At 34.1% G+C, this 25,564-nt stretch overlaps 1 protein-coding gene across 2 annotated transcripts in view; it reads left to right on the top strand.

The window, feature by feature from the left end:
- The window catches only part of LOC120423243 (E3 ubiquitin-protein ligase RBBP6), a 48,028-nt gene that overhangs the window by 3,789 nt on the left and 18,675 nt on the right, over positions 1-25,564 (top strand). Inside the window, exons 2-3 of one of the 2 annotated variants that reach the window (XM_039586958.2) lie at positions 18,185-18,406; positions 18,490-18,775. The exons of the other annotated variant lie outside the window; for it this stretch is intronic. Coding sequence (XP_039442892.1) covers positions 18,241-18,406; positions 18,490-18,775 — 452 coding nt within the window. The 5' untranslated portion in view covers positions 18,185-18,240. The remainder of the gene's footprint in view (positions 1-18,184; positions 18,407-18,489; positions 18,776-25,564) is intronic. 2 annotated transcript variants of the gene reach the window in all.

Below are 25,564 nucleotides of genomic sequence, written 5' to 3'. Positions count from 1 at the left end.
CTTTGTACTAGTAGCAGCTGGAACGGCAAAACTCCAGCTTCTGCCATGATCGATAAGACCGGACTGGTACAAAAGGCTCCCGTTGCAAGACGAATCATGTTGTTGTAGGTTGGACTCAGTCTTTTAACCATCGCCTCAAAGTTTGTGCTTGTAAGTACTAGACCGAAAAGTAATTTTGAAACTATTAAAGCTGAGCCTACGTTGAGGAGTGTTGTTCGGTGGCTTCTCTTGAGACGACTTCCTAGGATTCTAATTACATTCATTCTAGTACTGCAGTTTTTTTGTGTGTTGGAGAAGTGTTGAAGAAAGTTGAGCCTCGAATCTACCAGAACCCCTAGAATTCTCATCTTCCTGACTCTGGGTATCGGTGTATTGTTGATTTTGATCGCGCGACCACGTTTTCGATGGTTTAAACTGCAAATATGGATGAGTTGGGATTTTTTCGGCGCAATATTAAAGCCGACACTGGTGGTCCACTCCACTATCGAGCGGACTGCAGCTCTGAGTTGTTTGCGAACTTGGCTGGTACTTCCTCCAGTTGAAACAAGAAGAACGTCGTCTGCATATAGTAGAACTTGGACATCAGGAGGGCAGATGGTGAAGATAGGTTGCATGGCGATCAAAAACAGGGTTACGGATAGAATAGATCCTTGTGCTACACCGTTTTCTGCTGATTTAAGTTGAGATTCCATTCCGTTAGCGATGACTCGAAAATTTCTGTTTTGCAGAAAGCTTTGCAACATGTACAGCATACGGCCGGTAAACTTCCACGTGGCCAATGTCCGAAGGATCGCCGGTCGCCATGTGGTATCATACGCCTTCGAGATGTCCAGAGATACGATCTCCGTGTGATTGTTTTCTCCATACGATAGCAGCGATTCCAGATGAGCCAAATGTGCTTCAACACCTTTTCCTGCTCGAAATGCATATTGACGGTGGTCCAGCTTCCCGGTAGACTCGAGTTCTGTGATTAGTCGTCTGTTAATCATCCTCTCAAAGAGCTTACCCATGCAACTTAGGAGAGTTATTGGCCGGTAACCTTCTGGTTTGCTGAGATCTGCTCCGGGTTTTGGAATAGGAATTACTAGTCCTTCTTTCCATTGTGCAGGAAATTCTCCTTCAGCCCAAATGGTGTTATAAAGTTCCAGTAAAGCAATTTTACAGGAGAAAGGTAAGTGCTGCATGAGTTGATACCCAATTGTATCGATTCCTGTGGATGTACCTCCTCGCCGTTTTAGTGCCCACTGAAGTTCTTCGATACAGAAATCAATGTTGTACCGCTTGAACAAGTTTGGACGAATCGATTTGCTGATGTTCTTCTTGTTTTTTAGGTTTTTCTTGAGGAATTTGGCATTGTAGTTTGCATCCGACGATTTTTTGTGATATTCTTCAGCTAAGGCATTTGCAACTGCTTTGCCGTTGTTTGTAAATCCATCTGGAAGGTTCAGCGAGATCATGTTTGATTGTCTTTTTCCAAGCAACCGGTTGACACGGTTCCAAACCTCACTGCTAGTTGTTTCAGTGTTGATACTCTGGACAAAATTCTCCCAGCTGGTCTGCTTTGCATCTTGAATGATTTTCCGACAGTGCTTCCGAGCTTCCTGGAACAGTTTAAGTGCTTCCGGTTTCCGAGGGTCGTTTTCTTCCATTCGACGAAGTGCTCTCAGCCGCTTCCGTCTGGTTTTAACAGCTTGTGCCACGTCTTGGTTCCACCAGCTTACAGCTTTACGACCCGGTTTACCGCTTGTTCTCGGGATGCTTGCTTCTGCGGCAGTTATTATCCTGCTTGTAAACTCCTTAACAGTTAGGGCTTGTCCTGGTCGTATGCTTTGGGAAGTGAGTTCTTCAAATAATCGCCAGTTTGCTCGATCATAAATCCATTTTCTGCGACACGTGGTCACATCTGGATCTCCAGGTTCTTTAATCAAGATTGGAAAATGGTCGCTATCAGCACAGTCCGGAACAACATTCCACTCAAATTTATAAGCTATTGCTGTAGAGCAGATCGATACGTCTAATGCTTGCGTATTCCCTGAGACAGGGTCGAGTCGAGTGTGAGTTTTGTCGTTTAGGACTAGCATATCGTGGCACACGATTTGCTCCAGAATTTGACTTCCTCTTTTTTGTGCTGCTTTCGATACGTTTGTCATTCTGCTGCCCCAGGCAGGGTGGTGGGCGTTTAGGTCACCCAGGATTAGTGCTGGCTTTGGAAGTTCGGCGAGTAAGTTGTTGAATTTGCTTGCTGCGTCTTTATCGTTGGGTGATAGGTATACAGATGCAACTGTTAACTTATGCGGGCTGTGAACTTGTACCGCAACGGCCTGGACATCGGTTATCAATTGTATTCGGTCATAGTGAATCCCCTTTTTTACTGCGAGGCCGGCTCCCTGTCTACCTTGGGTAGAACAGGGCCCCAGGATCAAATGATAGTCCTTTCCAATATAATCAGTTGGCACTTTCAGTTCTTGGGCATTTGTTTCGTGCAGACATACAAGAGCGGGTTGGTATTTGGCGAGGAGAAGTTGTAATTCACTGCGATGAGTGCGTAAGCCACTAACGTTCCATTGTATAGCAAAGGTGCGCGATCCTTGTGGCGCCAGATCTTCGTCTTCAACGTCTAGGGAACCTGTTGATGCGACAGAAGGAGCCAGATTGAGTTGGTCGGCACTGGAGCGAGATGTACTTGCCAGAGGTGCGCTCGAGCTCCCGGATCCAGCTGCCGCCAAGAGCTCGTCAGCTATTGCTGGTACATTCAAGGTCAGGGCTGGATCAGGGAAATGCTTTGCTCTTGATTTGTTTGAAATTGGTTGCTCAGGAGACAGATGAAGCGGATCAGTGATGTTACGGAAACCTGCCGATGTAAAAGAAGCTGCCAGATGCGATTGTTCGGTACAAGAGTAATTTTTACTTGCCTGAGATGAGCTCGGGCTCCCAGATCCAGCTGCCGCCATGAGCTCATCAGCGGTTGCTGGTTCATTCAAGGTCGGGGCTGGATCTGGGAAATGCCTCACTCTTGTTTCGTGACTTGTTGACGTTGCTGGAATAAGTTGATTTGCTGCTAAACTGGTAATCTGGTTCGTTCTGCTCTCGGGTACTCGTTCCGAGCAAGATATAATTGTATTTCCGGGTGTCATAGGTATTGAGGGAGTAAAGTGTCTTGTTTTTGAGTAGATGTGCGGGTCAAATCGGTCTGTGGAAGAACGATGGGCAACAGTTTGTTGTTGATTTGAAAGTGTAAAGCTACTTGCCTGAGAGCAAAGCCAGCTCCTGATGCCAGCAGCCGCCGGAAGCTCATCAACCAAGTTGGTCGGTACGTTTCGGGACGGGGCTGGCAACAGGAAATGCCTTGTTGATTCACCGGTGTTGTCCGTTGGTGAGTAGATGGAGTTTGTCGATTTGTCTTTGCTGTTGGCCGAACGATGATCAGGCTGACAAAGCACAGGTTGGGATGTAACGTCCTCGCTTCCGTCTGATCGATCGTTCTCCTTCCCAAGGGAAGGTGGGTTGGTTACTTTCTCTTCGCCAGACCCAAACCAACTTCCGGGTATATGCGTTGAATTAGGATTGTCTTTTTTGTTGTCGTTTTTGTTCCAAATTTCAGTGGATTTCGTCCAGTTATACAAAAAGTTGTCGTTATCGTTTGAGTGGGAGTTGTCTGTACTGGCCATTGTTAAAGTGTTGGAGATGTTAGGTCACGATCTGCCATTTCTTCGTCCATGAGGACTTGGCTGTCTTCCGAGTTGTCTTCCAGGGTGATATTTACGTCGGGTTCGTCTTCAGAAGTTACCATTTTTTTCGAAGGCTGAATAGGTATCGAGGATGTTTTGCCTAGTGGTCGTTTGTTAATCGGCTTGGGTTTTGTTTCAGGTGTTTTAGGTGACGGATCTAGTGGCGGGTTCGTGTTGTCTGGTGTAGCTTGGGTATCGTTTTGTTGTTTGGTGAGAATGTAATTTTCTTCCAGTTTTTTCTTGTATTGTTCTCGCAGTTTTATGTTTTGACCTTTAATTGCAACGATTTCTTTTGCTATGCTCTTAAGTTTTTCAATTTCCAGTTTTAGCTTTTTGATCTCATCATCTTTTGCAGATTCGTCCCTCGCTTGTTGTAATCTCTCTTGCACCTTTGATGCGAAGGTAACAGTACTGTTTTCTTGGTCATAAATCTCTTTAGCTTCGCTGTACGTACATTTTTTGTCTGTTTTGAGATGAATAATGGCATTTTCTTTGAGATAAATAGGGCACTTTTTGTCTTTTGGTGAGTGGGCTTGTTCGCAGTTTTTGCAAAAAGTAGCATTGGGGCACTTGTCTAGCTCCTCCACATGAGATTGGGAACAGTTGGAGCAACGAGAGGGGTTAGCGCATTTCGTTTTAGGATGGCCGTAATCAAAACACTTGTAGCATAGCAGAGGAGATTGATAGTAGGTTCTTGTTTTGATACGAATGAGCCCAAAGAACAGGTATTCTGGTGCAACAGTTCCATTGAAGGTGATGACCAGTGTTGGTGTTCCGATTTGTGCTCCGTTGACAAACTTCTTGATTCGATGTACTGCTCGGACCCCTTGTGGTTCCAATTCTTGCTGTAGTTCCTCTTCACTCAAGGTCTCGGCTTCCCGGCAAGTGACAATACATTTCACGATGTTCTGCGTAGGGTGGGGTATGATCTGGACGTCGGTACCGTCAATGAGCTTAGTTACAGTTTGCAGCTTTTCGAAGTGCGCATGATTTCGCACCTTCAGGACATATCGTTCTCCTTTTCCTTCCGTGTGGGCTGCTGCGATCTTTCCCACTGTGTTCTCGATGGTTTTGGAAATAATAAATGGGTTGTTTGGTAGTTTTCCGCCTTGTGTCGCTTTCAGCTGCAGAATCTCAACCTGACCGTGTTCATTCTTGGGGTCCATCCATGTTTGTAGCGTTCTTCTGTTCGGGTTCAGGTTGTTGCCGTTCTGGATTGGAGGCCAACCCATTGTGGACTCGTTAGCCGTGGCCATCTGGCCAACGGGCGCTGCACCGAGGTAGATCTGCTTAGTAGGTATTCTTTTACGCACGATCAACTAAAAACCTTCACTGTGTACCACTAAACGCACTCCACCGTCTTGAACTCAGACTGCGCTTCGTACGTCGAAGCGGTCTGTTATGATGGAGCTCACGAGTTACGGCGAGCAGTTGGTAGTGTATTTACCAATTGGTACACTCAGCTTGCACGCAACAATGCAAGAGGGGTCTCTGCACGCCGACAGTATATCACTGGTCACTCACTTAAAGTAAACAAAAGTTTATTCTTCAAAACTATATCGCACTTAAAACGTCCTTAGAACAGCTATCACGGTCTAACTCCACGAACTGGTGATTCACTGGTGTTCTCTGCTCTGGCGCGTACACGAGTTGTAAAGATAAATTGTAATTTACACTCCGAAAAATCAACCGAAAGTAGCGTGAGCGGCAATACAGCTTTACTGTATTACAGGTATACTCAAACTTCGAAAAAAGTTATTAAGGTTTTAAAAAAAATCCATTTTTAACAGTAATTTGCAAAAGCTATGAGAAAAAGTCAAACCAATCCTGGATGTCTATAGCACATTTTGAAGGGCTTTAAAATACCTTTCGAATGCATCCAAGAGAGTTGGAATTGATGAAGTTTTACGGAAATGCGAGCAATTTTAACATTTTTCATGTTTTTTGGACCTCAAACTTCAATGCCCGTTTTACCCCACTTCCCTTTGTCGTAGAGGGCTCATATTTGGCATGAGTTCATCTCATGTATAGACAAACAAACCCTGAAAGTTTCCTCCAAATCGGAGCACCTCGATACGACCTGTTTCACATCGGTGAAAAACTCGCTCTTAAATAAATAATCCTTAATTTGCATTGTTTAATGCTCAAATTTGTATCCGGGCAATGTGTTGCTGTAATTTCATGACAAATTGTACAAATTGACGTATTTGGGTTTCCAACTTGGATTTTGGGGTTATTTCAAAGAAAGCTTGAAAACTTGTAGATTTGATTCATTTTTTTTTTATCGGAGGTCAAATATTGGTCAAATATAGTTGGTTAACTTCCGCAAGGCATATTCATAAGAAATTTAAGTGATATCAACATGAACGCCCCGATTTTCTGTGTTTTTTTTTTTGAGCAAATATCCCATAAAATCGAAAAAATATTCTTCAAAATTCAGTTTTTTGAATTTTTTAATTGACAAATTTTAAAATTTTAGAGATTTTTACTGCCCATGTTTGCATAAATGAACTATATGCAAAAACAGCAATCTGAGCTTTTGAAGTTTGTCCCACACATAAGTCTACGTGTTAAGATTCGCGAAAAAAGAAATGATTTCCTCCTGATTTCTAGATTAAAGTACGTGATGTTATAGGCTATTCTGAAAGAGCACACGATTTTGAGCCAAACTGCATCAATAACTCAAAAGCGATGAAACTGCATATGGGACATTTATGCGATCAGGGGCAGTTTAGATGTTTTAATTATTTTTATTTTTGAATTTTTAAATTTCAGATGTTTTACCCAGAAAATCAAATGATTTTTGTTATGGCGTCCCTCCTTTTAATTTTCGGCATTTCAAGATTCTGCAATTCTTGATTTTCAGTAATATTATATCGCATACAAAATTATTTAAAAGGTTGAAATTTTCATTCCATTAAATAAGTAAATCCAAATTATTTGATTTGATGCGCTCACGCTCAATGAATGCTCATCAGCAAAGTAGGTAGATTTTTAGTATTGTTGATTTCGCACAGGCCAATTGGATTGCCACTTTTGAAGATTATTTTCATGCTCCTGAGACAATTTCATGTCGGAAAAGGGGCATGAAATCGTCTGATGTTGTCCGGTCAGTATTATTTTCAGAGTTTGATTGTTTTGAAAAAATCCCGATCAATGAAAAATGGTCGATTCGCAATCAAGACACATTTGCTCAAAATTCCAGACACTCTTTTCAGCTTATTAAACTTTCAAATTAAGCCTAAACATTCAAGGAACGGCATTGTTAGGTCTTAATTAAGCTGTTAACAGGAATGCAATCGATTTTCTTTAATATTTAAACATGGTTTAAGCAGTTAGCACGCTCATTTCTCATTTATATGAAGCCAATAGTACTCGAAAATAACATTTGAGAAGGGCGTAAGGTATTTAAATATTTTTGTATTCTGTAATTTAAAAATTACTGTATCTCGAAGCCGTTGCGTCGTATCAAAAAGTTGTCAAAGACAAACTTGTAGGAAATTGGACGGGCTTTCTGAAAAAAAAATACACTGAAACAAAAATACACGCCACATCTATGAGATTTTTTGACTTTTTAGTCTAAAACTTAAATTCAAAGGTGACGTCACGATTTTTTTTTCGTTCAAAATTTTTGAGGAAATAGCCTTAAATATAACCAAAAGACTGACGAAAAATGCAGGATGGTATGTCTCTCCTAAAAAAATACAAAAACCATTTACTAAAACTGTTTATTTGAAAAGTGGTCTAAACGTCAAAATTTTTGAAAACCGGTAGTGGGAGTCGATTCTCCAGACAATTTTACATAAAAGTCTCCATATTGACCATTGTCCTATGTCCAATCCTTAGGAAGATACAGCGGTTTTGAAAATTAAAATAAAAAAAAACGGGTTTTTTGTGTTTTTTGGCAATTTCTATATGACAGACTTGGTTTTTCAGTCTCGTAAATATTTTTACCAGAAAGCTCGTCCAATTTCCCATAAGTTTGCCTTTGACAGCATTTCAATTGGATGCTGGATCTCCTCTTTCAAATACATCCTAGTGCTTAAAATTTGACTTGCGCCTTTTTGAGATGTTTAACTTTTAAATTTGCATCATTTTTACCTTAAAATCGCTGTAACTTTTGACCCTTAAGTCCAAATTTACTTGTCAGATAATAAAAATGTTTGTTTTTTAAAGCTCTAAAAGTGCCCCCAATACCACTTTTCTCTAAAACTTAACCCTGAATTGCCACGTTAAAAAAACTGATTTTTGAAGGTTTGCTCAGATGCTTTCTATAAATTTGGTCGTAGAAGGCGTAGATTACGAGATAAAATTTTGGTGTCTTCGACAAAGTTGCTTGGATTGACAAGCCCGTCAACTTTCTAGAAGACGAAAAAATTCCCAAAAATATTCCTGTAAAGTTAGATTTCCAAAATCACCCTAATCGTGAACCACCCTAATTTTCAACCAAACCAAAAGTTGCCCCTTTCCATATGCAACAACTCTTCTGAAGACACCAAAGCTCCAAAACTTAACCATTTTTCGGAAAATCCATTTTCCACTTAATTTTGCGATCTGGACCACTGTGCATTGCTTATAACTGAAAATAGAATATTTTTTTCAGTGTGGTAGAAACCAGGATAGTAAATTTTATTACGTAAATATAAAAAACGATATAAATCAAAAAGCAGTCAAAGGCAAACTTATGGGAAATTGGACGAGCTTTCCGGTAAAAATATTTACGAGACAGTAAAACCAAGTCTGTCATATAAAAATTGCCAAAAACCACAAAAAAACCCGTTTTTTTCAAAATTTTAATTTTTAAAACCGCTGTATCTGCCCAAGGATTGGACATAGGAAAATGGTCAATATGGAGACTTTTATGTAATATTGTCTTTGACAACTTTTTGATACGACGCAACGGCTTCGAAATACAGTAATTTTTAAATTACAGAATACAAAAATATTTAAATATCTTACGCCCTTCTCAAATGTTATTTTCGAGTACTATTGGCTTCATATAGACAAAAATGGCTTATAAAGGCCTAGGATAATATGTCTACAATGTTTCATTGAAAATGGAGAGGGTCGGGTACAAAAGTACCAAAAAAATCCTGATTTGAGCTGGAATTGCTCTCTTTTATCAACTCTATTTTTATTAATCGGATTATTTTTATTGGTAACGAAGGCAATCGTAATGTGACACCAAAACTGTAACTCCTTAACTGCCGTTCTACGCATAATTGTCCCATGTTCAAAAAAGTGCAACTGAGAAAAAGGCGTTTGAAATTTTTTGACCGTTTTTTTGTGTTATGGTTTGTTTTTTTTTGTGTTTCTACGCATAATTGTCCCGTAGGTCCCTATTCACCCCATAAGTCCCTAATCATCCCAGTTAGCAGTTCAATCCTCTTACTACAGAACAGGTAAACAAGACACAATACACGGATAGAAATCCTGTCCGGGAAATCGACAACATTGTTCTCGATTCGTTCTGAAATTCGTTTCAGAATGTTGTCGATCAGTCGTCCGGTAACATTTGCAACAAAATCGAGAACAATGTTGTTGATTTTGAGTGGTTACGGTTGGTGACGTCTGGTTCAAAACAAAACGCACGCAGCCATCCCGAACGGTTTAATCGGTTTTTGAATTGACCGTTGGTTTTGGTTTTTGAATTGACCGTTGGATATTTCTTTGGTTCAGTAAAACAGTTGATTCGTTTTTTTTTATTTATTGAGGCAAATAATACATAATTAATTTAATAACTAATCTTTGAGTGAGAGAGTGTGTGTGTGTGTGTGTGTGTGTGTGTGTGTGTGTGTGTGTGTGTGTGTGTGTGTGTGTGTGTATGTGTGTGTGTGTGTGCGTTAAGAATTTTGGAATTTGGGAATTTGGGATTTTAAGAAACTGGGAATTTGAGAATTTGGGAATTTAAGAAATTGGGAATTTGGGAATTTAGGAATATAGGAATTTGGGAATTTGAGAATTAAGGAATTTGAAAATCGGAGAATTAAGGAATTTGGGAATTTAAGAATTTGGGGATTGAGGAATTTGGGAATTTAGGAATTTGAGAATTTAGGAATTAAGGAACTTGAGAATTTGAGAGTTTGGGAATTTGGGAATTTAAGAATTTGGGAATTGGGGAATTTGTGATTTTGGGAATATGGAAATTTGGGAATTGGGGAATTTGTGATCTTGAGAATTTAAGAATTTGGGAATTTGTGAATTTGTGAATTTGGGATTTGGGATTTTGAGAATCTGAGAATCTGGGAATTTGAGAATTCGGGAATTTAAGAATTTGGGAAATCAGGAATTTAGGAATTTAGGAAATTATGAATTTGGGATTTTGGGAATTTAAGAATTGGGGAATTTAGGAATTTGGGAATTTATGAATATGGGAATTTGAGAATTTGGGAATTTAGGAATTTGGGAATTTGGGAATTTAAGATTTTGGGAATTTAAGAATTTGGGAATTTAGAAATTTGGGAATTTAGGAATTTAGGAATTTAGGAATTTAGGAATTTAGGAATTTAGGAATTTAGCAATTTAGGAATTTAGGAATTTAGGAATTTAGGAATTTAGGAATTTAGGAATTTGGGAATTTAGGAATTTAGGAATTTAAGAATTGAGGAATTTGGGAACTTAGGAATTAAGGAATTTAGGAATTTAGGAATTTAGGAATTTAGGAATTTAGGAATTTAGGAATTTAGGAATTTAGGAATTTAGGAATTAAGGAATTTAGGTATTTAGGAATTTAGGAATTTAGGAATTTAGGAATTTAGGAATTTAGGAATTTAGGAATTTAGGAATTTAAAAATTTAGGAATTTAGGAATTTAGGAATTTAGGAATTAAGGAATTTGGGAACTTAGGAATTAAGGAATTTAGGAATTTAGGAATTAAGGAATTATGGAATTTGGGAACTTAGGAATTAAGGAATTTAGGAATTTAGGAATTAAGGAATTTGGGAACTTAGGAATTAAGGAATTTAGGAATTTGGGAACTTAGGAATTAAGGAATTTAGGAATTTAGGAACTTAGGAATTTAGGAATTTAGGAATTTAGGAATTTAGCAATTTAGGAATTCAGGAATTTAGGAATTCAGGAATTTAGGAATTTAGGAATTTAGGAATTTGAGAATTTAGGAATTAAGGAATTTGAGAAATGGAGAGTTTGGGAATTAAGGAATTTAAGAATTTGGGAATTGAGGAATTTGTGATTTTGGGAATATGGAAATTTGGGAATTGGGGAATTTGTGATCTTGGGAATTTGGGAATTTAAGAATTTGGGAATTTGTGAATTTGGGAATTTGGGATTTGAGATTTTGAGAATCTGAGAATCTGGGAATTTGAGAATTTGGGAATTTAAGAATTTGGGAATTCAGGAATTTAGGAATTTAGGAAATTATGAATTTGGGATTTTGGGAATTTAAGAATTGGGGAATTTAGGAATTTATGAATATGGGAATTTGAGAATTTGGGAATTTAGGAATTTGGGAATTTGGGAATTTAAGAATTTGGGAATTTAAGAATTTGGGAATTTAGGAATTTGGGAATTTAGGAATTAAGGAATTTAGGAATTTAGGAATTTAGGAATTTAGGAATTTCGAAATTTAGGAATTAAGGAATTTAGGAACTTAGCAATTTAGGAATTTAGGAATTTAGGAATTTAGGAATTTAGGAATTTAAGAATATAGGAATTTAGGAATTTAGGAATTGAGAAATAAAGGAATTTTAAAATTTTTGAATAATTGAAGTTTTGAATTGTTAAATTATTGAATTTCTGAATTTTAGAATTTTTAAATTTTAGAATTTTTGAATTTTTGAAATTTTGAATTTTTGAATTTTTGATTTTATTTTAAGGAATATGGGAATTTGAGAATTTAGGAATTTGGGAATTCAAGAATTTGGGAATTTGGGAAATTAAGAATTTGAGAATTGAGGAATTTGTGAATTTAGGAATTTGAGAATATAGGAATTTAGGAATTTGAGAATTTGAGAGTTTGGCAATTTAAGAATTTGAAAATTTGGGATTTTGAGAACTTAAGAATTTGGGAATTTAGGAATTTGGGAATTTGTGAATTTGGGAATTAAAGAATAAGGGAATTTGAGATTTTGGGAATTTGAGAATAACGGACTTTGGGAATTTTGGAATTTGAGATTTTGAGAATTTTAGAATTTTAGAATTTTAGAATTTTAGAATTTTAGAATTTTAGAATTTTAGAATTTTAGAATTTTAGAATTTTAGAATTTTAGAATTTTAGAATTTTAGAATTTTAGAATTTTAGAATTTTAGAATTTTAGAATTTTAGAATTTTAGAATTTTAGAATTTTTGAATTTTTGAATTTTTGAATTTTTGAATTTTTGAATTTTAGAATTTTAGAATTTTAGAATTTTAGAATTTTAGAATTTTAGAATTTTAGAATTTTAGAATTTTAGAATTTTAGAATTTTAGAATTTTAGAATTTTAGAATTTTAGAATTTTAGAATTTTAGAATTTTTGAATTTTTGAATTTTTGAATTTTTGAATTTTTGAATTTTTGAATTTTTGAATTTTAGAATTTTAGAATTTTAGAATTTTAGAATTTTAGAATTTTAGAATTTTAGAATTTTAGAATTTTAGAATTTTAGAATTTTAGAATTTTAGAATTTTAGAATTTTAGAATTTTAGAATTTTAGAATTTTAGAATTTTAGAATTTTAGAATTTTAGAATTTTAGAATTTTAGAATTTTAGAATTTTAGAATTTTAGAATTTTAGAATTTTAGAATTTTAGAATTTTAGAATTTTAGAATTTTAGAATTTTAGAATTTTAGAATTTTAGAATTTTAGAATTTTAGAATTTTAGAATTTTAGAATTTTAGAATTTTAGAATTTTAGAATTTTAGAATTTTAGAATTTTAGAATTTTAGAATTTTAGAATTTTAGAATTTTAGAGTTTTAGAATTTTAGAATTTTAGAATTTTAGAATTTTAGAATTTTAGAATTTTAGAATTTTAGAATTTTAGAATTTTAGAATTTTAGAATTTTAGAATTTTAGAATTTTAGAATTTTAGAATTTTAGAATTTTAGAATCTTAGAATTTTAGAATTTTAGAATTTTAGGATTTAAGAATTTTAGAATTTTAGAATTTTAGAATTTTAGAATTTTAGAATTTTAGAATTTTAAAATTTTAGAATTTTAGAATTTTAGAATTTTAGAATTTTAGAATTTTAGAATTTTAGAATTTTAGAATTTTAGAATTTTAGAATTTTAGAATTTTAGAATTTTAGAATTTAGAATTTTAGAATTTTAGAATTTTAGAATTTTAGAATTTTAGAATTTTAGAATTTTAGAATTTTAGAATTTTAGAATTTTAGAATTTTAGAATTTTAGAATTTTAGAATTTTAGAATTTTAGAATTTTAGAATTTTAGAATTTTAGAATTTTAGAATTTTAGAATTTTAGAATTTTAGAATTTTAGAATTTTAGAATTTTAGAATTTTAGAATTTTAGAATTTTAGAATTTTAGAATTTTAGAATTTTAGAATTTTAGAATCTTAGAATTTTAGAATTTTAGAATTTTAGAATTTTAGAATTTTAGAATTTTAGAATTTTAGAATTTTAGAATTTTAGAATTTTAGAATTTTAGAATTTTAGAATTTTAGAATTTTAGAATTTTAGAATTTTAGAATTTTAGAATTTTAGAATTTTAGAATTTTAGAATTTTAGAATTTTAGAATTTTAGAATTTTAGAATTTTAGAATTGTAGAATTTTAGAATTTTAGAATTTTAGAATTTTAGAATTTTAGAATTTTAGAATTTTAGAATTTTAGAATTTTAGATTTTTAGAATTTTAGAATTTTAGAATTTTAGAATTTTAGAATTTTAGAATTTTAGAATTTTAGAATTTTAGAATTTTAGAATTTTAGAATTTTAGAATTTTAGAATTTTAGAATTTTAGAATTTTAGAATTTTAGAATTTTAGAATTTTAGAATTTTAGAATTTTAGAATTTTAGAATTTTAGAATTTTAGAATTTTAGAATTTTAGAATTTTAGAATTTTAGAATTTTAGAATTTTAGAATTTTAGAATTTTAGAATTTTAGAATTTTAGAATTTTAGAATTTTAGAATTTTAGAATTTTAGAATTTTAGAATTTTAGAATTTTTGAATTTTAGAATTTTAGAATTTTTGAATTTTTGAATTTTTGAATTTTTGAATTTTTGAATTTTTGAATTTTTGAATTTTTGAATTTTTGAATTTTTGAATTTTTGAATTTTAGAATTTTAGAATTTTAGAATTTTAGAATTTTAGAATTTTAGAATTTTAGAATTTTAGAATTTTAGAATTTTAGAATTTTAGAATTTTAGAATTTTAGAATTTTAGAATTTTAGAATTTTAGAATTTTAGAATTTTAGAATTTTAGAATTTTAGAATTTTAGAATTTTAGAATTTTAGAATTTTAGAATTTTAGAATTTTAGAATTTTAGAATTTTAGAATTTTAGAATTTTAGAATTTTAGAATTTTAGAATTTTAGAATTTTAGAATTTTAGAATTTTAGAATTTTAGAATTTTAGAATTTTAGAATTTTAGAATTTTAGAATTTTAGAATTTTAGAATTTTAGAATTTTAGAATTTTAGAATTTTAGAATTTTAGAATTTTAGAATTTTAGAATTTTAGAATTTTAGAATTTTAGAATTTTAGAATTTTAGAATTTTAGAATTTTAGAATTTTAGAATTTTAGAATTTTAGAATTTTAGAATTTTAGAATTTTAGAATTTTAGAATTTTAGAATTTTAGAATTTTAGAATTTTAGAATTTTAGAATTTTAGAATTTTAGAATTTTAGAATTTTAGAATTTTAGAATTTTAGAATTTTAGAATTTTAGAATTTTAGAATTTTAGAATTTTAGAATTTTAGAATTTTAGAATTTTAGAATTTTAGAATTTTAGAATTTTAGAATTTTAGAATTTTAGAATTTTAGAATTTTAGAATTTTAGAATTTTAGAATTTTAGAATTTTAGAATTTTAGAATTTTAGAATTTTAGAATTTTAGAATTTTAGAATTTTAGAATTTAGAATTTTAGAATTTTAGAATTTTAGAATTTTAGAATTTTAGAATTTTAGAATTTTAGAATTTTAGAATTTTAGAATTTTAGAATTTTAGAATTTTAGAATTTTAGAATTTTAGAATTTTAGAATTTTAGAATTTTAGAATTTTAGAATTTTAGAATTTTAGAATTTTAGAATTTTAGAATTTTAGAATTTTAGAATTTTAGAATTTTAGAATTTTAGAATTTTAGAATTTTAGAATTTTAGAATTTTAGAATTTTAGAATTTTAGAATTTTAGAATTTTAGAATTTTAGAATTTTAGAATTTTAGAATTTTAGAATTTTAGAATTTTAGAATTTTAGAATTTTAGAATTTTAGAATTTTAGAATTTTAGAATTTTAGAATTTTAGAATTTTAGAATTTTAGAATTTTAGAATTTTAGAATTTTAGAATTTTAGAATTTTAGATTTTTAAAATTTTAGATTTTTAAAATTTTAGAATTTTAGAATTTTAGAATTTTAGAATTTTAGAATTTTAGAATTTTAGAATTTTAGAATTTTAGAATTTTAGAATTTTAGAATTTTAGAATTTTAGAATTTTAAAATTTTAGAATTTTAGAATTTTAAAATTTTAGAATTTTAGAATTTTAGAATTTTAGAATTAAAATTTTTAGAGGATTTAAAAAAATTAGAAATTTAGATTTTTAGTTTTTTTTTTTTAATTAGAATTGAAGAATTAAAGAATGTTGTTGTTTTGTGGTGGTAGAGTGTAATGTAGTGTGTGAGTGTGGGTATTCAGCGTCTTCTGCACGACCGAAGCTTGACCGCGATCGGCTCCAGGATGCCGACGGAGCTCAAGTTCGGTCGATGCGCCTTGTCCCGGGTCGGTTTTCTTGTAGTCGTGGTTCAATTTGAGGTGGCTGCAGATCTGGAAGAGGACGGCGTCGCATCCTGTGGAGGGAGGAAGGTCGATTAGATCGATCGATTACGAGTTTTGGTGAAAATTGTTTATTCAAATCTTACCAAGCTTCTGAGGGTATGAACGTTGATGACTTTCTCCCGCTGGACAACTTCTTCCTCTGGTGGCCCTGGAGGAGGAGGAGGAGGAGGAGGAGGAGGAGGAGGAGGAGGAGGAGGAGGAGGAGGAGGAGGAGGAGGAGGAGGAGGAGGAGGAGGAGGAGGAGGAGGAGGAGGAGTGTCCAGCTGCAAACACCTCCAACAAAGTCGTTCCGGCCAGCCGGGTCGAGCTTAAAAGTGCTTTCGGAAGTGGAGAAATCACCTGTCCGGGAGAAGTCAAAGGTCGATCCGCACCACTGGCCGTGGAGCAGGTTCCGCCGATGCAATCATTCCGATGTCCGCCTTCTCGAGTGGTTCCGTATTTTATTCCAGAACTTACCCTGTACCGGTCCTTTCGACCACTGTTGCCAAAATCGACGCTGGCCGTGCGGATCGACATTTCACTTCTCCCGGACAGGTGATTTCTCCACTTCCGAAAGCACTATTAAGCTCGACCCGGTTGGCCGGAACGACTTTGGTGGCGGTGTTTGCAGCTGGACACTGTGCAGCAATTGTTGCTGCTTTTATTTATTCACATCACACATCATTTCACAAACACCGTCGAAACGGAACCAGTTAATATCTGGCCACCGGGAACTTCTCCGGCTCTCCGGTTACTTCACCCGAAAACTAAAAAAAAAACATTGTATAAACAAACTGTCACGAGAGCTTGTTTGACGTTAAGAATTAGGCTGCGTTTTGACAGTAGTTACGCTTCGAAAAAAAGTGTGACGGAAAAAGTTGCGTTTTCGAACACAAAAGTTTTCGAAATCGATGAAAATGTTTTCATTTTTGAAAACATTGTAAACGAAATCGAAAACAATCGATGTTATCGATTTTAAAACAATTTGTTGATGGTTTTTCGGACAGGATTTCTATCCGTGTACTTTGTAAAACTGATAATTTTGTGATAGAAACTTGGTGGGACAATTATGCGTAGAAGTACAACGATGGGACAAACAGACTTGGTGTTGTTTTCACTGAGTTTACGACCAACACTGTAAATCAACTCGGGGTTTAGAGAAAAACGCCAACAAAGTTTGACAGCCCGCTTTGAGCATAAATCGTCTCTTACTCAGTTTAATCATGAAATATCTTCATGAAACTTTCAGGAGTGATTGAAATTCATAACCAATATTCTGAAATATAAAATTTTGTGATTTTCTTCATGTATGTAAACCCTAAAAACAAAATTTATAAAACAAATCTTCATTCAATATTATTAAGAAGATTAGCCTATTACAGCCTCAATTTAAAAATAAAAATCCTCGAAGCTCTGCTGAAAAAGTTGTATACACTCAACCCCCGGTGGTTGGTCACTTTTTCGTTTGACACTTTTTTAGTTTGTACCCCGTTGGTTGGTCAAAGTCAAACTAAAAAGTGACGAACTGTCACTTTTTACACGGCGCTCACGAACAATATCAAAACAAACGTTTGGTAGTGTGTGTGAACTCCGTGTAAAAAGGGTGTCAAACTAAAAAGTGACCCCGTTCGTTTGACAACAGTTGGTGTCAAACCATCGGGGTTTGAGTGTACCTGCAAATTTTGCTCAATTAGCAAAAAAATAAGCACGAGCGCGAGCGATGAGCATTAGGGTGACAATAAAAAAACGACTCCAGGGATACACTCTGATTCGAAAATAAGTATCTGTGCAAATGTTGAGCCAAATCGGTTAAGGTTCAGGGGTCGCTTTTTATCGTTGAAGTTTACATGGGGGAAAATCTCAAAAATGTGTGCAGAAAAACATCGTTTCAGTTTTTTTTCTGCCAGGTGGCCCAAAATTGTCCAAATGTGAGATTCTTGTAGGAAATTTAATTTCCTACAACTTAGTAAAAAAAAAGATATTTTCTTTTATACTTCCTATATACCCCTTCTATACTTCAAGTATGAGTAAAAATTATATGTTTACGATTTTTTTCCAAAATTCACAAAAATACTTTGAAGGACACTTTTTATAATTACTTCTGCCCTTTTGTTCAATTTTGACCTTATGTCGTTCATCCGTTGATTGTCTTTTAAATGAATAAATTAATATTTTAATATTCGTCCATCGACATTTTTGAAGTCGTGCTCAAACTCTTCGAAAGACAAAAATAAACTTTTTTTAACGTAAAAAGCAGTTCAAACTTTTTTGTTTATGCAAAAAAAGTTTAATATAAGTTTATATTTAATATTCAGTTGATGAAATCAGCTGAAAAAAAACAATATTCATATGTTGAAATGTTTTGTACCGATCTTGGAGAACTCAGACATCCGAAAATGTAAAATAGACAAAGTCTTTTCAAAACCTTTTTTTAAAGAAAATATTGTTGGATTTCCATCACTCTTGATCCCATGTTGTCGAAACGGTTAAAGTGCGGCCCATTCAACAGCTCTCGCTTTTCGTCCTTCAGGAATTACTGTCAATATAATCTGAGGGTTCCTCGAAACCCCTCGGGCCGCCGCCACAATGTCGGTCCACTACAAGTTCAAGAGTGCGCTCGATTTCGACACCATCACGTTCGATGGGCTGCACATCTCCGTGTCGGACCTCAAGAAGGCCATCGTCCACCAGAAGCGCCTCGGCAAGACGATGGACTTTGACCTGCAGATTACGAACGCGCAAACCAAGGAAGGTAAAGTGGTGACCGCGTGGTAAGGTTTGCCCTAAGGTGATACTAATCGTGGTGTTTTCCCCCTCGCTAAAATCCAAACACAGAGTACGGTGACGATTCGGTGCTGATTCCGAAAAATACCTCGCTGACGATCGCCCGCGTTCCGCTCAAGAACGCCCCCAAGAAGAACTGGGAACCGAAGCGCTCGCAACGGGACGACACGGACAATGCGTCCGGCCAAGGACCGGCGGCGAGAGCAGCGGATTCGCGCAAGGGTCAGGATGCGGCCGCGATGCAGTCCAACGTCGATCTGTCCACCATGAACGGCACCGAGGAGGACAAGATCCGCGAGATGATGTTCCAGAGTACGGCCGAGTACGACCCGACCAAGTGAGTAGACCGACCACCTTGTGTGATGTGACACCTTTATGAATAGGAATAAACAGAGCGATTGATAAATTAGGGCGCAATTGAGAAACAATCGTCCCGCGGTGGTGATGGTGTTGGTGTTGAGTGTTGCTTTTGGGGCGAATCATTATCTCATACTACTTGTATCATTACGTTTGTAAATATTACTGAGAATACAAAGGATTTTTAGGTACACTGCTTTCTGTTCGTCTTTTACTGAAACCCAAATAAAGATGATAACTACATAAAAATCCCTATATATAGTGGAATTTCAACATTCCAATAATTTTGTTTATATGTAAAGTTTTTATTCCTAACCACATTCCGGATACATCTTCCTCATATTACACTGCCAAATATTTCATAAAATCGCTTGCCTCCAAATTCCAATATGATCCAAAGTATTTAGAATATGCCGAATGGGTTTTCTCCAACGTTTGTAAATCTCACTAATTGTTCAAATAAAATTCGGAGAAAAACCTTATGGACCTGTCTAAATATTTATGAAAAAATCAAAGTGCACGTGTTTTTGGTGACCCCAAAGTTGCTTCCCCTCGAGTTGAGACTGCGCAGTATTTTTTTAGGTTAGTATACTATCTACGCATTGTTGTCCCATGTATTTTTTTTACAATTCTGACTTTTTAGCATTTTTAAGTTTAGTTTCAAAAAACCCTTAAAATTTAGTACTTTGTTCGGAAAAACTGTCAAAACAACACCAAGTCTGTTTTTCCCATCGTCGTACTTTTACGCATAATTGTCCCACGAAGTATTTTCATTCACGAAATCATTAGTTTTACGAAGCATAATGTCTTGTTAACCTGTTGCGTACCAAGAGGAACACACTCAAGAGTGATACGCTACTAACTGGGGTGATTAAAGACATACGAGCAATTCTCTGAGATTTCGGTCCATATAATTTTCCATACAAATTTGGCAGCTGTCCATACAAAAATGATGTATGAAAATTCAAAAATCTGTATCTTTTGAAGGAATTTTTTGATCGATTTGGTGTCTTCGGCAAAGTTGTAGGCAAGGGTCCTGATTGCTCAAAATCAACCACTCCATTCGCGAGCACAAATAGCAGGCGAGGCGATACTGCCCTGATCTATTCCTACCGTTTGTCACTTTCACACCATTCGCTCCCGAACACTCTCTCTTCTACTCTCCTTCTCTCTCTGATCGGCTCAGTCTCCGAACGGCTCAGGCAGGCCGAACTTCGCCGATCACTCTGAACTGAACATATTTTTTCTCTGATGCGCTGCGTTATACTCATTGATTTGGGAAAAAACCAATGTTATCAATTAAATTGTGCATTTATTTTGATTTTATAACATTATAGACACCATTCAAAGAAACTTCCACCAAGAAAAAATCAAAAAGACTGCCGCGCTGGCATTTTGTGAGAATGGCTCATCGCTGAGCATGTTAGTGTTTGAGTGTCGTCGAGCGACGGAGTAGGCAAATATTTTCACGATGTATTTCTGGAGTTTTTTTTGAAAAGGTCCAATAAACCAAATTTACAGTTTTTGCTTTTTGGGTGTTTTTAGAACCGCCTTGAGTCAGGGGTATTGAAAAACACCCAAAAAGCAAAAACTGAAAATTTGGTTTATTGGTCCTTTTCAAAAAAAAAAAAACTCCAGATTTGTTCGCTGAGTGAACAGTTCGGGCCACTCGCTGGCTGCTTGCGAGGCTCATTCGCTCATGAATGCTAGCGGGTTGGAATAGGCGACGAATGGATAGGCGATTGGTTGTAGGTATGGGTATGGACTACACTGAAAAAAAAATGATACACGGTAAAAAAAATTGGTGATTTTTAATTTAACTTTTTGTCACTAAAACTTGATTTGCAAAAAAACACTATTTTTATTTTTTTTATTTTTTGATATGTTTTAGAGGACATAAAATGCCAACTTTTCAGAAATTTCCAGAATGGGAAAAAAATCTTTGACCGAGTTATAATTTTTTGAATCAATACAGATTTTTTAAAAAAATCGAATATTGGTCGCAAAAATTTTTCAACTTCATTTTTCGATGTAAAATCGAATTTGCAATCAAAAAGTACTTCAGTGATTTTTTGATAAAGTGCACCGTTCTCAAGTTATAACCCTTTTTAGGTAATTTTATTGAAAATAGTCGCAGTTTTTCATTTTTTTTTTTAAATTAGTGCCCACCTCTGAAAAAAATATTTTTGAAAAGCTGAGAAAATTCACTATATTTTGCTTTATTGAACTTTGTTGATACGACCCATAGTTGCTGAGATATTGCCATGCAAAGGTTAAAAACAGGAAAATTGATGTTTTCTAAGTCTTACCCAAACAACCCACCATTTTCTAATGTCGATATCTCAGCAACTATAAATCCGATTTACAATGTTAAAACATGAAACATTCGTAAAATTTTCCGATCTTTTCGAATACAATATTTTCAAAAAAATTAAATCAAGACTAACATTTAAAATGGGCGTAATATTGAATGTTTGGCCCGTTTGAAATGTTAGTCTTGATTTTAAATTTTTGAAAATATTTTTTTCGAAAATATCAGAAAATTTCACAAATGTTTCATGTTTAAACATTGTAATTCGGACCTATAGTTGCTGAGATATCGACATTCGAAAATGGTGGGTTGTTTGGGTGAGACTTAGAAAACATCAATTTTCCTGTTTTTTAACCTTTGCATGGCAATATCTCAGCAACTATGGGTCGTATCAAAAAAGTTCAATAAAGCAAAATATAGTGAATTTTCTCAGCTCTTCAACAATATTTTTTTCAGAGGTGGGCAAACATGGGCACTAATTTGAATAAATGAAAAACTGCGACTATTTTCAAAAAAGTTACTTAAAAATGGTTATAACTTGAAAACGGTGCACTTTATCAAAATTTCACTAAAGCACTTTTTGATTGCAAATTCGATTTTACATCGAAAAATGAAGTTGAAAAGTTTTTGCGACCAATATTCGATTTTTTGAAAAAATCTGTATTGATTCAAAAAATCATAACTCGGTCAAAGATTTTTTGCACAACCTGGAAATTTCTGAAAAGTTGGCATTTTATGTCCTCTAAAACATATCAAAAAATAAAAAAAAATAAAAACAGTATTTTTTTTGCAAATCAAGTTTTAGTGACAAAAAGTTAAATTAAAAATCACCAAATTTTTTTTTACCGTGTATCATTTTTTTTCAGTGTAGTCCATATCCATATCTACAACTTTGCCGAAGACACCAAATCGATCAAAAAATTCCTTCAAAAGATACAGATTTTTGAATTTTCACATATCATTTTTGTATGGACAGCTGCCAAATTTGTATGGAAAATTATATGGACAAACTAATGATGCAAAATTGCTTCTTTGGGCATACCGAAGGCACCAAAAAAGTTTCAGCCGGATTAAAAACTACAAATATTAAAATTAAAGAAAAAAGACCGATTCCGTAGAGAACTGCTCATATAGGGCGAATTGGGAAACCCACCCGCGGGAAAAGTATGCGTAGAAACACAAAAATCGGTCGAAAAATTTCAATTCTATTTTTCTCAGTTGCACTTTTTTGAACATGGAATTATGCGTAGAACGGCAGTATATTCCTTAGTAAACAGGTTCAGGCTTGCTAAAATAATATTGAAGAAAGCCACTATCGTTTATTTGTAACAGGTTGTTACGTGAAATTTGTTTAAAAATGCAACAACAATAATAACTTTATTTTTGAACACAACAATTAGAATTTTGTTTTTGCCTTCCTCACCTTACTGAGGAAAGGCTATAAAATCACTCGAAAAATGAACTTCTTAATTCGACCTCGTAGACTTACCTTCACGTATACCTATCGACTCAGAATCAAATTCTGAGCAAATGTCTGTGCGTGTGTATGTCTGTAAGTCCGTGCACCGAAAAAAATGCACTCGATTATCTCCGGACTGGCTGAACCGATTTGGGCCGTTCTGGTCTCATTCGATCCGTCTTAGGGTCCCACAAGACCTATATTAAATATTATGAAGTTTTGTTAAGTATTTCAAAAGTTATGCTAAAAAAACGATTCTGGCTAAAGTTTGAAAGATTGTAAAAAGGGTGGTTTTTGTAAAAAAAAAAAACCCGTCTGATCATACATTTTTAGAAAGGTTTTTGAAAGACCATTCTAATGAGCCTAAAACATTGAAGATCTGATGACCCTATCAAAAGTTATGAGCCCTTTAGTGTCATTTGTACACATTTTAGAGGCCGGATCTCAAATATGTTGATGTAAAAGTTGTCCGGATCTATCATGCGACCCATCGTTGGATAGGTAATCAAAAGACCTTTCCAACAAGCCCAAAAGATTGAAGATCTGATAACACTATCAAAAGTAATGAGCACCTAAGTGTCATTTGTACACATTGCAGAGGCCGGATCTCAAATATTTTGATGAAAAAGTTGTTCGGATCTATCCGGAGATCTGGCTCCCGGGATTTTGTTGATTGGAAACTCCCGGGAAAAAAGAACAGATATATTTTTTTACTGCCTTAAGGCTTAAAAAACTTTAAAGTAATATAACTATTGAAAGTGAACAATTTTCATGAAACAGCTCCGTAGGTGTTGTTCTAATATTACGTCCAATGATTTTTGGGATTCTAGAGCCCATACTCCATGTAGATATGTTGTAAGAAGTAAAATTTAGATAGAATTTGTAGGTTTGACATTCTTACTACAGAAACAAATATGTACATAATTGTGACGAAGGCACCAACCACCATCGATGGATTAAGTAACGTTTTTTTTTTAGAGTAAATAAGAATACGTGAGGGCAAACAAAAACTTCGTCGAACTCTCGATCGAACTACACAATTGTGTTTGCACCCGCGGCTGTTGTTCAATACATTTTTTAAGAATTTTCATGCGTAATACCTTATCTACACCACTCTATAACAAAACATCACCAATTATCAATATTACAACTGAATTCCATATTATTTCCAGCTAAACTAAATAATCAGCAATCAAAACAATGATCAAACGACGGCGATTTTGTGCCAGTTGTATTAACTTGTTCTCAATTTTAAGTCTATTTAACCCCGTGTTCGCATAAATGTCACATACGCATTTTCATCACTTTTGAGTAGACCCAAAAATGGTTGATAAATAGATTTTAGGATAATTTTTAGATCGAAGCCCGCCGAGAGGCAGGGATGGGTTTTAGAGGGTTAACAAATAGTAGTTTATGCAATAAGTTGCAAAAAGAGGATTTTTTCAGCACGAGTCGTACATTTATCCAACGAGGTTCACCGAATTGGATAAATACGACGAGTGCTGAAAAAATCAAGTTTTGTAACGAGTTCCATACAACATTTTTTGCAATTCCGAAAAACATTTATTAAGTGAAATTTTATGTCAAATTTTCATGTATTTTGTCAACAAATCGTTTAAATCAAAAAAATGTTGAAAAGTGTTACTTTTCAAAACAAGTGCTGAAAAGTTCAACTTTTCAAAACAAGTGCTGAAAAGTTCAACTTTTCAGCACCCATTTGAGTGCTGAAAAGTAGAACTTTTCAGCATTTATTTTGAAAAGTGTTGCTGTTCGATTCTGTTATTTTTGGTACAGAAAAGTAGGCTTTTTCGTCGTTCAAGAATGACAGGAAAAGTAAATAGTTTCACGACGGAATTGCAAAAATATTATTTTTCATAACATTGGGAAAGGAACTACAAAAAAATGAACCTTCTACGTTTCCATCTTTTTTAATTTTTTAAAAGAACTTGATCTTTGAATGTTTAATATATATTTTTAAGATGGTAACTAAAAGCCGGCTGCAGAATTGGCAACTCACTCTTATAACGTGAGTGAAACTTCTCAGTACAAATTATAGTAATATGGAGCTAAATGACTTCCAGAATCGAGTTGATGCGCATTTTAACCCCTTCCCGCCTAGAGCAAAATCGAGATTTTTTACGGGTTTCCTTGCCATTTTCTATAGAATTGACCAAATTGGATGAAATTTGAATAACACTGTGCAGGAAGAATGATATCATTTCATTTATTTGTTTCGGGAAATTTTAATTTGAAGTGAAAAATTAGTGGTGCTCTGATGCAACCATGGGCGTGAGAGGGTTAAGGTAACAATTTCAAAGCCCTTTTCGTTGAAAGATCTTAAACCTGGCAACCCTGTCCTGATATAAAATGTTAACAATTAGGCGAAAGGCGAAATCAATGCAACTTTCAAATTATAAAAATGTTTATTTAAAATGACATTGGGCACCGAAAACTAGGGGAACAGCATCTAATTCCAGCGTGCCTCTATTGTTGGCAGGTCAGAACTTTGACATTCAATTAAAGCTAATTAAAAGCGTTTTCAACTTAAATGGAGTGATAAATAGCTCAATCAGAAGTGAGCAAGCCAGTTTCTATCAAAAGTTTTGCAAAATTAGTTGTTTAAATAGTGAAAATCAGCAAATTGGATGGAGTTAGGAGCGAGTGCTTAACCTGCCAAACATATGAGAATTTCCCCTACTTCATGATTTTCGTAAGGCCTTTAAAAGTATTTTCTCATCATTACAAAATGCATGCCTGAATTGTCTAGGTTGGGGACCCTGCAGTGCAATACACAATAAACTAAGTCGAAAGATGTCAGCCAAATAAAAATTTCTAGAGTTTTATTTGAAAAGGTCCATAGGGAATATCATAGCTTTTCAAAAAATCTAGATTTATTCTATACCTAAGTGAAAAAAAACAATTAATAAAACGTATCAATTCTATCTCTAAAATAACTGAATAACTCAGCAAATTTCATAACTATCCATTGTTACACCAGT

This window comes from Culex pipiens, chromosome 2, assembly GCF_016801865.2.
Source record: "Culex pipiens pallens isolate TS chromosome 2, TS_CPP_V2, whole genome shotgun sequence".
Taxonomy (NCBI): domain Eukaryota; kingdom Metazoa; phylum Arthropoda; class Insecta; order Diptera; family Culicidae; genus Culex; species Culex pipiens.
Note: the sequence above shows the minus strand (reverse complement) of the source record. Positions and strands in the feature narration are given on the sequence as shown.